Source organism: Drosophila takahashii, chromosome 2R (assembly GCF_030179915.1).
Source record: "Drosophila takahashii strain IR98-3 E-12201 chromosome 2R, DtakHiC1v2, whole genome shotgun sequence".
Classification (NCBI taxonomy): Eukaryota; Metazoa; Arthropoda; class Insecta; order Diptera; family Drosophilidae; genus Drosophila; species Drosophila takahashii.
This window is the reverse complement of record NC_091679.1, coordinates 21,606,926-21,622,205: the sequence shown is the minus strand read 5'-3', so window position 1 is coordinate 21,622,205 and position 15,280 is coordinate 21,606,926. Positions and strand designations below refer to the sequence as shown.

Below are 15,280 nucleotides of genomic sequence, written 5' to 3'. Positions count from 1 at the left end.
CCAATTTCAGCATTTTTCGAACTTTGAGGTCCTTTTGCTAAGAATCCTTGCGTCGGGGAACTTTTTGGAAAACGCAGTTTAACTTGGGAATTCGTAACGAATCCAAAAATATAGCATCCATCGAGGTAAATTTAAAAAGCACTAAAAATGCTGCACAGTGTAATTATTGGGATCGATGTGAACCTAGTTTTATCAAAATGACACTATTTAGTATCAAATACGATTTTTCTGAAAACGCGGTGTACTTTTGACACTCATTTGGGAGCAAATTGACCCCAAAAATTTGATCCTAGGGGCAGTGTCATTTTAACCCACAGTTATTAAATTGACACTCAGGATTTTTTTTTTGGGTGTAGTAATTAATAACCAAATCCACGTAATAAGAAGGGAATCTTTTTAGCTGCAGGAAAAATTAGAGCTTTTTAACAGGTTAAACCCCCTTTAGCAATTTCAAATTTTGTTTATGCAGCTTTAAATCAATTCCTAACTATTTAAGAATATCTTCACAACATTATTTGGTTTTATTCAAAATATTTCGAAAGATTTGAAAGAACGCGCGATCCATTTTGTAGCAATAGGCTTGGTTGGAATACTTTGAGCCATTTTTTATCTTAAGACTTTTGGTAGTTTATTTGAACCGATCTGCCTTTTTTAGCTCATTTGAAAGGTAATTCGTTTCTTTATGGCATTTCTTATTAAAGATAGTTCCTTATATAGTCAATAAATATATTAAAGCAAACAAAAATAGCATCTACCCTAAATTCAGAATACAATTTTATAAACATTTATATGTACAATGCAATTTTAGAATTATCTTGATTTCCTATGTAAAATTTATGCACATATCACAGCAGGCCTATATTTTTGCCTTTCTAGCAGAGCTCGTAAATAACTGTTAACACTTATTTCTGAAACTGTCTTGTTACTCACAAAACAGAAAAAATCTAAAATTTTCTGTCAGTCTCGGACAGAAAACAGTTATTTTTTCTTTAAAGTGTTTTCTGTTGACTGATTTCGGATGACACAAACTTTATTTCTGTCTCTCAATAACAGAAAAAAAGGGAGACTTTTGCTTTCACCGCACTGAATAAGTGTTTTTGAATGATCAAAACCTACAACTGTCTCAGAATAAGTGTCTTTTTGGATTGACTGCTTATTTCTAACTTAAAAATTTTAAGTCTTTTCCATATAGTTATATAAATACCAGAGCTCGTAAATAACTGTTAACACTTATTTCTGAAACTGTCTTGTTACTCACAAAACAGAAAAAATCTAAAATTTTCTGTCAGTCTCGGACAGAAAACAGTTATTTTTTCTTTTAAAGTGTTTTCTGTTGACTGATTTCGGATGACACAAACTTTATTTCTGTCTCTCAATAACAGAAAAAAGGGAGACTTTTGCTTTCACCTCACTGAATAAGTGTTTTTGAATGATCAAAACCTACAACTGTCTCAGAATAAGTGTCTTTTTGGATTGACTGCTTATTTCTAACTTAAAAATTTTAAGTCTTTTCCATATAGTTATATAAATACACTGTTTATGCGTGATACGGTTTTAGCGTTTATATGTAAACTTCGTATTGCCGAATAATAATTTATTTTATAAAAATTTGTTCATGATTGTATATAAAAATTTGATGTTTGACCAATTTATCGAATAAACTTTATTCGGCGTTTAGCTTCAAAACTAAAAGCGAATTTATGTTTTGCGCACTAAGAGAGCTTTGTTTCTCAATTAATACATAATGCAGTGCGGAAAATGCCCTTCCCACAGTAACCTGTGTGGCTGGTGTAGCCAGCACTACCCGGGCAAGAGCACTTAAATACGGCGATTGCATCTTCAGGTCATTATAAAACTGCAATATATTGAAGTTCATGTCAAACCCTCCACATCTGCATACATTTTTGATAGTGGTTCACGCGAAGCATCTTGTTTGTGATAATGACTGGACACCATCTAAAAATTCAGAGAAAAGGGTAACTTCTTCAGCAGCGCATGGGTGACTTGTCGACGGTAATTCACGATGCTCATTGAAATCGATCTCAGAGGAAGATTATTTACTTGAGACACATATGAATAACTGTCCCAGAATAACTGTCTCTGGAAAACAGAAACACATTTGACACAAAACAAACTGTTTTCTGTTGAGCAAAGACAGAAAAAACTGAAAACAGAAATTAAACTGTTTCGTTCTGAGAATTTTCCCAATGTGTCAGTAAATAAGTGTTATTTGTCGAACATATTGAAAGTGTCGACAGTTATTTACGAGCTCTGCTTTCTAGAGAAAACCCATTTTTCTGACTTTTATTTAACAGTAGTCTTATAGAAACCCTTTTAGGTGACTGTTTACTTAAAAGGGTCTCACCGAATGGTTATTGAAAGACCGATTGCTTTGTTCGGTTGAGGCGAACGGTCGGGGTTCCGCTCAGAGAGAGAGTTTGTGAGCAACATTTTTTTCGGTTTTGTCGAGATTAAACTGCCTCAGGAACATCGGTTGACAGTTATTAGCAATCTCTGATTCTATGCAATGCAAAAAATCTGTGCAGTTTGGGAAAAGGAAATGGACATCATGAAAATTATTACCATGAAAAAGATAGCTAGAAAAGAAGTATTAGGTAAATATGCGATTCAGCAAAACTACTCACGTTTTGACAGGTATGAAAAAGATTTTCCATCTCTCAGTCAAAATGAGGAAGTTGGCAAAACAGGGATGCAAAAGTCAATGGAGTGCTGAAAAAGCACAGCTATGCCTGTAGAGTAGTATTAAAACCAACTATTCCCTTATAATCATCAATAAGTTAGGGCGTTCAGAAAACAGAAACGAAGAATCACTAACATCCACCCAAATTGAACATACAAACAGCCACTTAAAAAAAAATTAAAGACACGGTAGAAAGAAACCTTATTGAAATAGCATAATGCAAATATAACAAAAACTACAATAGTTTACAGCCGAAATGCTCCCCAGCAATTGATGGAAAATTCTGTTAGATTTGGACCCCTAGATCACGAAAATAGCACTAATTTTTTTTTCGATGGCACAGTTTTTTTTAAAGATTTTTTAAAGTTTGAAATGTTAAATTTCGGACTTTTTTCGAATTTCTTCTTATATCTCGGCAGATATCCACTCGGTTGGGCCAGTTTTAGTTTTATTTCAAAGTCAATAGATCAGAGCTTAACTTTGCCATACAGATCAATACGATTGGATGAGTAATGGCAGCGCAGAAGCTCGACAAAGAGGAAAAATGTGTTTTTTGGTCGTCTGTAAGTCGGCTGTATATATCGTAAAAACTCGAAATAAATCCGTTGAAAAATCATAATGGGTACAAACTTAAAGATTACATCCTACCGAATAAAACAAGCCGGATATGGCCCAAATCCATGGAAAACTGGATTTATGGTGGATTTTTAAAGTTCAGATTTTTCCACTTTTTTCGGTTGACAAAGTCCAAATTTAAGATTTATCATAGGCGGCGACATGTAAACAAAAATAATTGGTGTTGGCAGCCGGGTCACTAAATAGCTAAATCAGATATTTAAAAGCTAGAAAAATTTTAAAGTGAATTTAATTGTTTAATTAAGGTTACTTTTTTCATAAGAATGAACTATCCAAATGGATAGTACTTAGTTAAAAATACTCACAGTCATAACGCAAGCAATTTTATATTTTTAAAGGAATTTTCAGAAATTAAATTTATTTTATAATTTTCTAGCTTTTAAATTTAGCTATTTTTTGACCCGGCTGCCGTCACCACTCATTTTTGTTTACATGTCGCCGCCTATGATAAATCTTAAATTTGGACTCTGTCAACCGAAAAAAGTGGAAAAATCCGAACTTTAAAAATCCACCATAAATCCAGTTTTCCATGGATTTGGGCCATATCCGGCTTGTTTTATTCGGTAGGATGTAAACTTTAAGTTTGTACCCATAAAGATTTTTCAACGGATTTATTTCGAGTTTTTACGATATATACAGCCGACTTACAGACGACCAAAAAACACATTTTTCATCTTTGTCGAGCTTCTGCGCTGCCATTACTAATCCAATCGTATTGATCTGTATGGCAAAGTTAAACTCTGATCTATTGACTTTAAAATAAAACTAAAACTGGCCCAACCGAGTGGATATCTGCCGAGATATAAGAAGAAATTCGAAAAAAGTTCGAAATTTAACATTTCGAACTTTAAAAAATCTTAAAAAAATAACTGTGCCATCAAAAAAAAAATAAGTGCTATTTTTGTGATCTAGGGGTCCAGCACTAACAGAATTTGCCATCAATTGCTGGGGAGCACACCAAGAATATTATTTTGTAAACTAGTGCTATCTAGAATTCTTCTTAAATAATGAAGATATTAATGTAGCCTTCTTAGCAGAAGTTTTCTCTCATGACTTAATTTTTAGAAAAATAGCAAATTTCACCTTACTAGAAAAGCACAGAAAGGATGGTTACGGAGGAGTTACAGTTGCATACAAAAGAAATCTTAATGTCAAAAAATTTAATAATTTGCATTATTATTGCAAATTTTTCAAAACAAATCACTAACATAAAAAATTATTTCGATATATTTTGAACCTCAATTATCGCTTTTTCAAAATAAAATTACCAACCTTATTGAAAAACAAGAAAGGAAGCTACCTTCGGCCAGCCGAAGCTTATATACCCTTGTAGATAAAAGAATACTCACTCGGTGCAGTTCCAGGGATTCCAGATTCAGCGTTTCGATTTATTTCAATTTTGTTTTTAAGTAGTCAAGAATCAAAACGCCTACTTCCTGCAAAGTTACAATGAATTTTCTTATATTTGATTGGGAGCCTTAAGATATAGTGGTCCGATCCGGCTGGCTCCGACATATGTACTACCTGCAATAGAAAGAAGACCTTCGGGAAAGTTTCATCGCGATAGCTTTAAAACTGAGAGACTAGTTCGCATAGAAACGGACAGACGGACAGACGGACAGACGGACAGACGGACAGACGGACATGGCTAGATAGACTCGGCTATTGGTGCTGATCAAGAATATATATACTTTATGTGGTCGGAAACGTCTCCTTCACTGCGTTGCAAACATCTGACTGAAATTATAATACCCTCTACAAGGGTATAATTAGACCCTTTCGACAAGGTAATTATTGCAGGAGATTTTAATGCCAGGTCTACACCCTTTAGCGCCCTATTAAGTGAGCATAGGATTTTGTTCTGCCGGCGCGCTGCTCGCACACGTATAACGTAGAACAGCGGTCTGCACACACACTCTGATGATCTGCCCAGTGCAATTTACTCATACAAATATTAAACAAAATGTTATTGTATGTGTGTGCCGACCGCTGATATATGTAGACAGACAATGCGTAACGCTGGTTTCTAGCTAATAAACAATTGCAGCCCTACCTTTATGCGGTTATTCCACGACATTGTTCGGCTCATTCATCAGAGCACTCATTAGAGGCTAAAAAAGGGACAAATATTTATACATTTACTGGGATTTGTTCGGATAAGATGGCATGGTCACTTAGAATTTAAACATTAAATTTAAATTTTAAATTTTAAATAACTTTACCTGGTCAAATCATTAAGGTTAAAAACTGTAAAATTAATAGTGTGTATTGCCATGAAATTAGAGATTTTTAACACGTTTTTAAAATGTTGTGGGCTGTCCAAAGTACATATGTAATTGTTTTTAATTTTATCATATCCGGCAGTAATTTCTAGAAAGGCCATTTTATAAAAATTTATAGACGAATTAAGGACTTCATTTTGAAGTGTGGGCGTTATATTTAGTTCGCAACGGAGTAATTAGGCCACTGAAATAATTATTGTAATGTTCTTATTTATTTTTTATTCAAAAATTCAACCAAAAATTCAAACCATGACTTAATTTTTAGAAAAATAGCAAATTTCACCTTACTAGAAAAGCACAGAAAGGATGGTTACGGAGGAGTTACAGTTGCATACAAAAGAAATCTTAATGTCAAAAAATTTAATAATTTGCATTATTATTGCAAATTTTTCAAAACAAATCACTAACATAAAAAATTATTTCGATATATTTTGAACCTCAATTATCGCTTTTTCAAAATAAAATTACCAACCTTATTGAAAAATTAGACCCTTTCGACAAGGTAATTATTGCAGGAGATTTTAATGCCAGGTCTACACCCTTTAGCGCCCTATTAAGTGAGCATAGGATTTTGTTCTGCCGGCGCGCTGCTCGCACACGTATAACGTAGAACAGCGGTCTGCACACACACTCTGATGATCTGCCCAGTGCAATTTACTCATACAAATATTAAACAAAATGTTATTGTATGTGTGTGCCGACCGCTGATATATGTAGACAGACAATGCGTAACGCTGGTTTCTAGCTAATAAACAATTGCAGCCCTACCTTTATGCGGTTATTCCACGACATTGTTCGGCTCATTCATCAGAGCACTCATTAGAGGCTAAAAAAGGGACAAATATTTATACATTTACTGGGATTTGTTCGGATAAGATGGCATGGTCACTTAGAATTTAAACATTAAATTTAAATTTTAAATTTTAAATAACTTTACCTGGTCAAATCATTAAGGTTAAAAACTGTAAAATTAATAGTGTGTATTGCCATGAAATTAGAGATTTTTAACACGTTTTTAAAATGTTGTGGGCTGTCCAAAGTACATATGTAATTGTTTTTAATTTTATCATATCCGGCAGTAATTTCTAGAAGGGCCATTTTATAAAAATTTATAGACGAATTAAGGACTTCATTTTGAAGTGTGGGCGTTATATTTAGTTCGCAACGGAGTAATTAGGCCACTGAAATAATTATTGTAATGTTCTTATTTATTTTTTATTCAAAAATTCAACCAAAAGGCATCAAATTAATTTTAATTATTGATCCCATTTCACAGTAGCTCTAATGAATGAGCAAAATTTTACTTTTTCAATTTATAATTTTTGCTCATCGGTCCAGGTATACCTGGTACTATAGTACCGTATGGAAATATTTTAAAATACCAAAAGTCCCCATTGGTTACATTTCTTATTTTATTAGGTCCATAAGTTTTTGGATATGGATTTTAAAAATACTCTTTCGGTTATGTGGCAACGCACTTAATAGCCGACGCTAACCGCTCTGACGTCACTGAGCTACCGGAGTAATTAGGTAGAAATACGATTTGGAAAGATTCATGTCAATACTTTTACACTGCGCGAAAAATCTTCAGTTTTTGCAAGTTATATCCGATTGTTCCAATGGGAGCTATATCATATAGACGTCCGATCGGGTCGATTTTCAAACTTGATCTGCGTACATATGTTTTAGCACGGTATTGAAACAGACATACAGACGGCCATGGCAATATTGACTCCGCTATTGATGCTCATCAAGAATATATATACTTTATGGGGTCGGAAACGTCTCCTTCACTGCGTTACAAACTTCTGACCAAAATTTTAATACCCTCTGCAAGGGTAAAAAAATGCGGCCAATAACTATCCTGTATATTTGTTCAAGAGCCAAATAAAACCGTTACTAAGAAAATACTTCAGCTTAAAAAATTATTTAAAAATGATTTATATGCTTAAGAAAAACTGATTCAGGAAAAATACAGTAAAAAAGCTATTGTTGTAGTATTGTATTGAACTTGCTGATGGCCTCTCCGACATATTTTTCCTTCTCAGCCAGCGCATACTTGAGCTGAGTACGTAATTGCTGCAGATTGGGCATGGTGCGGCAGTCTCTAATGTTCAGCAGAGTTCGGAACACATTCTCCCACATTTGCCGCTGAAAGTAGCGTGGTATGGTTGTCTTGGGCATCCACACGGTGCTCGGAAATCGTTGAGCCACTTCCATATAGCGCCCAAATAGCAGTACATGCATAACGCCAACCAGACCAAATAAATCCAGCTGGTAAGTCCACGGACGCTGGGTTCGCATCTCAATACACTTGAACAGATCATCGTGATGGACATAATTAAATGTCTGATTGCTCGGAAAGAGCTTGGTGTCTATAGACACACCGAAGTCAATTAGTTGTAGACTCACATCGTTTGGATCAGAACATAATCTAAAACAGAAGAAATAAATGAAATTTTCGGCAAAGAGCATTAGCAGTTGGCTGGATGTACTTACGGCCTCATTAGCAGAAAGTTATCCGGCTTTATGTCGGCATGAATGATACCCATGGCGTGCAGATGATCCACAATGTCAAGCATCTGACAGCTTAAGTGCATTACAACATACTCGTCTAGATTCCTATTTGTGACACTCTTTACCTTGTTGCACACACCGATAAGTGAACCATAGTCTGAAAATTCGGAGATGTATACGCTGGAATTGTTACCCACCAGGGCATAATCTATATGTGCATAGGCTGGAATCTGTAAAATGTTTAATTTGCTTTAATTAATGGTAATAGTTTATCAAATAGTTCTCTGATGTATAGCTTACTTCACAATTAATACTACCTATCAAACAAACATTCCCCTCTAATACCACTCAAATAAAAATAAAAATACCTCCGATTTTTAAATATATTTTTTAGACTAGATACAAACTTAAGATGCTGAGTACAAATTAAATTTTAAAGCTCTTTGTGATAGGTTACTTTACTGCTAGTGGATAGTGTTAGATTTGTGTTGCCGCGTCAATAAAATTGCACCTGGGGCCGTGGAGTCAATTTTGTTTAAGCAGAAGGGTATTTTCAAGAGTTTTCCTCAGATTTTTCTTAATGGGAGAAGAAGTAAATAATAAAATGGATTTTTCAAACGTATCACTCGAATTCGAGATACTACTAAATTTGTATGAAACAATTTTTACTCTCTATCTTTAACAAGAGAGAACGTTATAGTCGGGTGCCCCGACTATCAGATACCCGTTACTCAGGTAAAGGGAGTGCGAGGGAGATAGAGATATAGATTGAAAATTTTGATCACGCATAACTTTTTAACGACTGGTCCGATTTGAAAAATTTTTTCTGCATTTCGATAGGTATTGATAAACACAATAAAACTGCATTTTTACTTTTCCAAAATATTAAAGTTTTTAAAATCGTATATAAGCGATTGTGGGCGTTAGAGGGGGCGTGGCACCATTTTGAAACAAACTTGCGCTGCGTAGGAACTCCTAAAATCTGCATGCAAAATGCCAATCTTCTAGCTTTTATAGTTTCCGAGATCTCAGCGTTCATACAGACAGACAGACGGACAGACGGACAGACGGACAGACAGACGGACAGACGGACAGACGGACATGGCTAGATCGACTCGGCTAGTGATCCTGATCAAGAATATATATACTTTATGGGGTCGGAAACGCTTCCTTCTCCCTGTTACATACTTTTGCACGAATACAATATACCCTTTTACTCTACGAGTAACGGGTATAAAAATGTGGTTGCCAGAGCAACAGATTCCGATTTTTCGAACTAGCGCCATCTATCGGAATAAACTTTAAACGCACATAATTTTAATGAATGGTGCGATTTTTAAAATCGGTTGTTAGATGGATATTAATAATCAAAACAAGATCTCATTTACACTTTTACGAAAACTTAAAAAATGTGGGAGCTAGTCGAAAGCGGTTGTGGGTGCTACAGTGGGCGTGGCATAATCGCATAAAGAACGTACGCTGAATAGGAAGCTAAGGAATCTAGATCTTAAGCCCCAACTATCTAGCTCTTATTCGCTCAGATATCACAGCGTTCAGGCGGACAAATAGACGGACGGAGATGGCTAGATCGTCTCGGCTTGTTATCCTGATCAAGAATATATATATTTTAAAGGGTCGTAAAGGCTTACCCTACTAACCTACCTACCTTAAAAAACACGAAAATTCAAATCGTTTTTATTTACGTACGAGTTATAATACCGATTTATAAAACAAACCGATTTTTCCCCTACTTTTCCTTTAGTCATAATAAATTAAAGTAGACTGTGTTATTATCATAGGCTTACCATTTGCTCACTTGATAACCGGCTGTGAATCTCCAGACATATGTAGAACTCCCAGTAATTGGTTGGTCGTTCCTGCTTAAGAGCCACCTTCTTCCCAGATTCGAGATGCCGCCCTACATATACCGACCCGTAAGCTCCCTTGCCTATCATCTTGGATACCTCGAACTGTTCATTGTGGACCACCAGCTGGGTGTTAGGATGAAGTCGCTTGACGTGGCCCACCAGGTGACAGTGAGGTAGTTTTTCGATGTACATGGAGAAGTCTATTGATTCGAGTAGCGAGCTGATGAGCTCTACGTTGAACGGGTTTCTATTTGCGTCGGCCAGGGTATCGTTCAACATAGAGTGATCGCCATTGGACTTGGGGTGGACATAGTGCTCACGCGACGGTGTTTCCAAATCGGAGTGGGACCAGGAATGATGTGACTGCTTCGGCGTCAGTGGTGTTGTCTTGTAGTATATGCTTAATTCTGCCATTTCTTCTTCAGGAGGATTTAAGACATCTGGCGGACGGAGTAGTGTAGAATTTTTGATCATACTAATATTGGTGCCAAACATCTCTGTGGCTGCGTTGAGCTCAAAAAAGTCGTCATGTAGCTTAGCATTGCCCAATTTGTCATTGCCGGAAGCTTTTGTTAAAGGTTCTGACATGGAACCTGTGGGAAACTTCAGTTCTGTCGAAGTACATGCGAGATTATTTGCGACGATCGGGGTTGGGATCGGTGGAGGACAGCTGCTTATTTCCGTGCAATCCTTCATAAACGAAGCAATCATATGGGATTGTCCAAATGTTTCCTGGTTTTTTGCTGGACTTAGAACTGGCTTCTGCGTTTCCGGAAAAGTGCAGTCCAAACCAAAACTGGAACCAATCGACGGTACTGCTTTTGTATTTGTTACCACTGGCTGCGTGTCGTCTAGAAAGATTTCAAACTTATTCAGCATGGTCTCCGCTTTTGGCTTGGGCTCAGGCTGTGTCTCAGGCACAAAGGAAAGGTCGGTCATAATGGAATCCTGCAGCTTGATACTGGGCGCATCAGCGTCTCTTAACGACTTAAAAAGATCGGGAGTGGTATGGTCGGAATTGCGTTTTGGAGAACCAAAAGGGTTTACCTTCGGCGGTGTCTTTCCAAATAATCCACACAAATCGTTTTCATCATCTAAAGAAGGAATTTGTGGTGGGGATAAGGATTTTCCAACAACCACAGAGCGCTGAAGCAAAGAAGTCTCAGGCAGAGCGGAAGGCATTTGTGGTAGCGTTTCGGTTTTATCTTCCTGAAAACAGACCAGAGCGCGTGGCACTCGTGGCAACGTTTCAGTTCTGTCTTCCTGGAAGCACGCTAGAGGCCTTGGAATAGTCTCTGTCTTATCCTCCTGGAAGCGCAGGGACTTAAGCAGTGGCACGCTAGGTGCATTTGGTTCCCATAACTCGCGACGGGAAAAGTTGTCGCCACTTAATTTGTCCGGTTCCACGACGACTGCTGAATGCCCCAGACCAATCATACCTTGCAGACGCATTTGTCCAGGAGTGCACTCCTCATTCCTGCTGGCCATTTTCGAACAAACGTTGGATCCGGGCGAAAACGAAGAGGTAATGGTAGACTTTGTGGTAGCGCCACTAGTCGCCAGGCTTTGGGTGCCATGTTCAGAGGTCTCTAGTATGGTGGATAGCTGTTTCCGTGCCTCCACTGGAGAATCGACCGCGGGAGCAGAAGCAGTGTCCTCTGGTGGGGGAAGTTCTTTGAGAATAGTTCCAAATTGACGTGACGGTGCTTGCTTCTGTGTGCCCTTGGGTGTACTTACAGCCTGTGACTCTATGAACATGTTGAAAACTTGCGTGGAGCAAGTCTCATCGCCGTCAAAAAGCGGTGCGGCATTTGATGGCTTTGTTTTTAGCGTTGGCTGCGGGTCTTCTGAGTCTTCATAAATATCTATCTTGCATACAGGAGGAGCTGGTACTGCAAACTGCTTATCGGAATGTGCGATGGAATCCTCAAATATTTTAATTTGCGGCACAGCTTTCTGCTCGATTGGAGCAGGCGACTTAGCTGTAACAGCAGGCGTCGGTAATATCGCTTCTCGTAAGACCCCTGTATCTTCAGTCTCCTCTTTCTCTTCTTGGACAGAGGAAACCCTGCGTGACTTCATAGACTCTCTGGAAGATGAAGGAAAGAAACTTTTTCGGCGTGGCATTTTGTTCCCAGGCAAACACACTGTTTCCTCCATGTCGAAGTCGCCATGAACTGTCACATTGCGCTTTTGCAGCCACTTGGCTGCCAGCAGCTCCTCTGATTGGTACTCCTGCTGCTCCTCTTCATTGTAGAGTTTGTGGAAAACGACCTCCAGGCCAGGCACGATAGGGGGTTTCCAAAATTTGTCTAGCTCGTCACGCGGCTGTGGCTTGGAAGACTTGGCAAAGTTCGGGTAGCACCGAATACCTCTAATTACCTGACCAGTGCCCCACCACTCATCGTTGCGCTGGACAAAAGGATGCTGTGGATTGCGGCATTTCAGATGGCAGTAGGCACGGTACTCCTCGGGGGAGAACTCTAGGTTGGGGCGCGGATAAAGGAGGCACTTATTGTAGCAAGGCAGTCCACTTGCATTCGGCTCGTCTTCTATGGTAACTGGAGTCACCCAGGACTCTTGAGGCTTGTTCTTGGCCACAAAGTTTGGCGGAAATTTAAAGGGCTGCTCCAGGCGGTGCTCGTAATTGGTGATAGGGGGCATCACTTGTTCGTCAACGTGTATGTCAAAACCCAAGCCCGGCGAGGTGTTACTTCCAAAGATTCTCCCGTGCTTGTGGGGTTTTGAATTTGCCTTGTTCCAGGCTACTGGTTCCTTTATATTCTCCTGCCCGCGAGCTGCGTCAATAATTGAACGCAAGCTGGACTTTACCTCCGTCTCGGATACAGGCATCGCCTCAGCGTTTTCGTCGTTAAACACCTCCACGTTGCGACCGACATTACGCCTTCCGCTTGTGCTTGGAGCATCGATCTAAGGAAAGGATGACGAGTTAGTATTAGTCTGACTGCCTTGTATCTTATTTTATTTTTCAAAGCTAGCGACGTACAATTTGTCTGTTGTGATCGGGATGATTCTTTCCCAAAAGTCTTCTTTCTATTGCAGTCGAAACCGTCCGGATCGGACAACTATATCTTATAGCTCCCATTAAAAAGATCGGAGAAAAGGAAATAATTCTAGCTTCGCTGTTTTTTGAAATATTACCTTTTACTCTTGGGAATATCATTTTCTATATTTTTCTAAATTTCGAAAAAAAATTTTACAAAATCGGATCACAATATCATTTAGCTGCCATGGGAACGGTCGTAAAATAAAATAGAAATTAATAAGGAAAAAAAATTATATTTTATATTTTTTTATATACGTTTTTTTTAACATTCAAAAATTTTGAATTAAATTTAACAAAATTCGGACGGTTATATTATATAGCTGTCATAGGAAGGATTAATGGCAAAATAATACGAAAGCAACAAAAATTTAGATTTTTTAAACATATTCGCAAGCAAATCTAAATTCAATGAATGATCTACAAGGGTATATAAGCTTCGGCTGGCTGAAGCTAGCTTCCTTTCTTGTTTTCAATACTTTTATTTGAAAAGTCAGTAGGTATTAAAAAAAACATTATTTTGCATCGTTTCTTTGTCAATATTGCTTAGAACTATCCACCGCGGTTAAAGTTTCCCCACTTGTGGGGAGTGGTTCTCTTTTACAAATTTCTCAGCTTTCTTTAATTTTAGACTTTGAAAAAGCCCATTTGATTTTTATATCAAAACGGGGAACTTTGAAATAATATTACAAGAGAACCATGGCTGACCGACAAGTTTTTTTGTATGTAAATTCTTAAGAAATCACGGAAATTCTTAAGAAATACTCTCACAATAATAACACCCACCTGAACAACGCCTGGCAACCCGCTCTTTACCGCCTGTCCGGTTCGGATACTCCCCACGGTAATCATGTTGGTCCTGTGCTCGCGGCGACCATGCAACGACTGCAATGCCAGCCGTCGCTCGTTTAGCTCCTGATTTACTGAATTGGCCACATCGCCGGTAGTGTAGAGCATGCGCTGACCCACGGTATAGCCGAAGTGCTGGTGCGCCTCCCTGAGATCCTCGAGCGGCTCCGCGCGGCACTCGATTCCCAGGCGGAAGATCTCGTCAGCCTTGCGCATGTTGCCGCTCAGGTCATAGCTGTAGGCCCACGCAATGTAAAAGTCTGCCAGCATTGTTCCGATTCCATTGTTGTACATCTGCTGGTAGAACTCGATCTGGTCCTTCTGATTCTCCATCTAAAAAGTGGAGAAGTCATATACGTAGCCAAGTAAGATTGCACCACCGAAAACAACATTGATCACTTACAAATTTTATAAAGAGCTTAATAAAACGCTTGTCCTGGCGGTAGCGTTCATCCTCTTCGAATTTTGTGAGGCACTGGTGAAGGGCCGCATGCAGACCGGAGCCACTGCCCCCGGCGGGATAGCTCTGCTCAATCCAGCAGATGTAGTTGTACCAGGCTCCGAGTGGATCGTCGCCCGCGTATGTGCGCAGCTCCTCCTCCATCTGCCTGCGATGCGCCAGCAGCTCCTGGCCGTGGGCCGAGTCCTGGCTGAGCGACGCCTGCAGCAGGCTCACGTTGCGGCCGCTGGCCAACGGCTGGATGTTCTCTTTCGCGTCGTCAAAGTCCATCGCTTCGTCTCTTTGTCTAAATAACCTGAAAACGTATTCTTTATTGATGAATCTCTTAAACGAAAATTACGCGCCGAAGGAAATGCTAGAGATGAAAGCGTGATTCCGATATGTATAGTTCCCTTGTATCGATAGTACGGTTGAAAACCAGTTCACACTGAGGCCGCATTTGACGGCTGTGAAAAAAATGGTAACACTCTAGATTAGCGGAAATTCGCAAAAAAAATATCCTGGATAGCCGCGATTTCTTAAGAATTTACGTGCCATGGTTCTCTTGTAATTGAATTTTAAAGTTCCCGGGTTTGCCATAAAAACAAGTATGCTTTCCTATCGTTTGCTATAAAAATCATATATGTATGTATAATATGTACAGTGTACTCTTTTCCCTTTTTGTCAAAATAAGACTAATTTTAAATTCCAGAAATCTGAGTAATTTGGTATTATAGGGAAACAGTACCCACAACCGCGTCAAAACGATCCTCGATGGACAACTTTCAAGCTAGGAACACACGATGAAAATAATTTACAGCAAGTTGATTGGATGACCACATGTGTATTTTTATTATAATAATCAAAAGAAATCGCGGTCCAAGGAGGATTATTTATTATTAACCTTTCTTTAAGGGGTTATAT

The 15,280-nt window shown here is 38.6% G+C and overlaps 1 protein-coding gene across 1 annotated transcript; it reads right to left on the bottom strand.

Annotated features, from left to right (window-relative positions):
- Positions 1–7,536: 7,536 nt before the first annotated feature.
- LOC108058916 (uncharacterized) lies at positions 7,537–14,738 on the bottom strand. The gene is made up of 5 exons (XM_044392758.2): positions 14,321–14,738; positions 13,855–14,250; positions 9,942–12,935; positions 8,119–8,366; positions 7,537–8,053 (listed from the first exon to the last, which is right to left on the bottom strand). The coding sequence occupies exons 1-5, from the start codon at positions 14,645–14,647 to the stop codon at positions 7,606–7,608; spliced, it is 4,413 nt and encodes a 1,470-aa protein (XP_044248693.1). The 5' UTR covers positions 14,648–14,738; the 3' UTR covers positions 7,537–7,605.
- Positions 14,739–15,280: the final 542 nt, after the last annotated feature.

Bases quoted from the DNA above. Each gene is read 5' to 3' on its own strand.
- LOC108058916 (XM_044392758.2), bottom strand. From the start codon at position 14,647: ATGGACTTTGACGACGCGAAAGAGAACATCCAGCCGTTGGCCAGCGGC. The intron at 12,936-13,854 runs GTGGGTGTTATT...TCCTTTCCTTAG, and splicing joins GGTTGCCAGGCGTTGTTCAG to ATCGATGCTCCAAGCACAAG. The intron at 8,054-8,118 runs GTAAGTACATCC...CTTCTGTTTTAG, and splicing joins AACTTTCTGCTAATGAGGCC to ATTATGTTCTGATCCAAACG.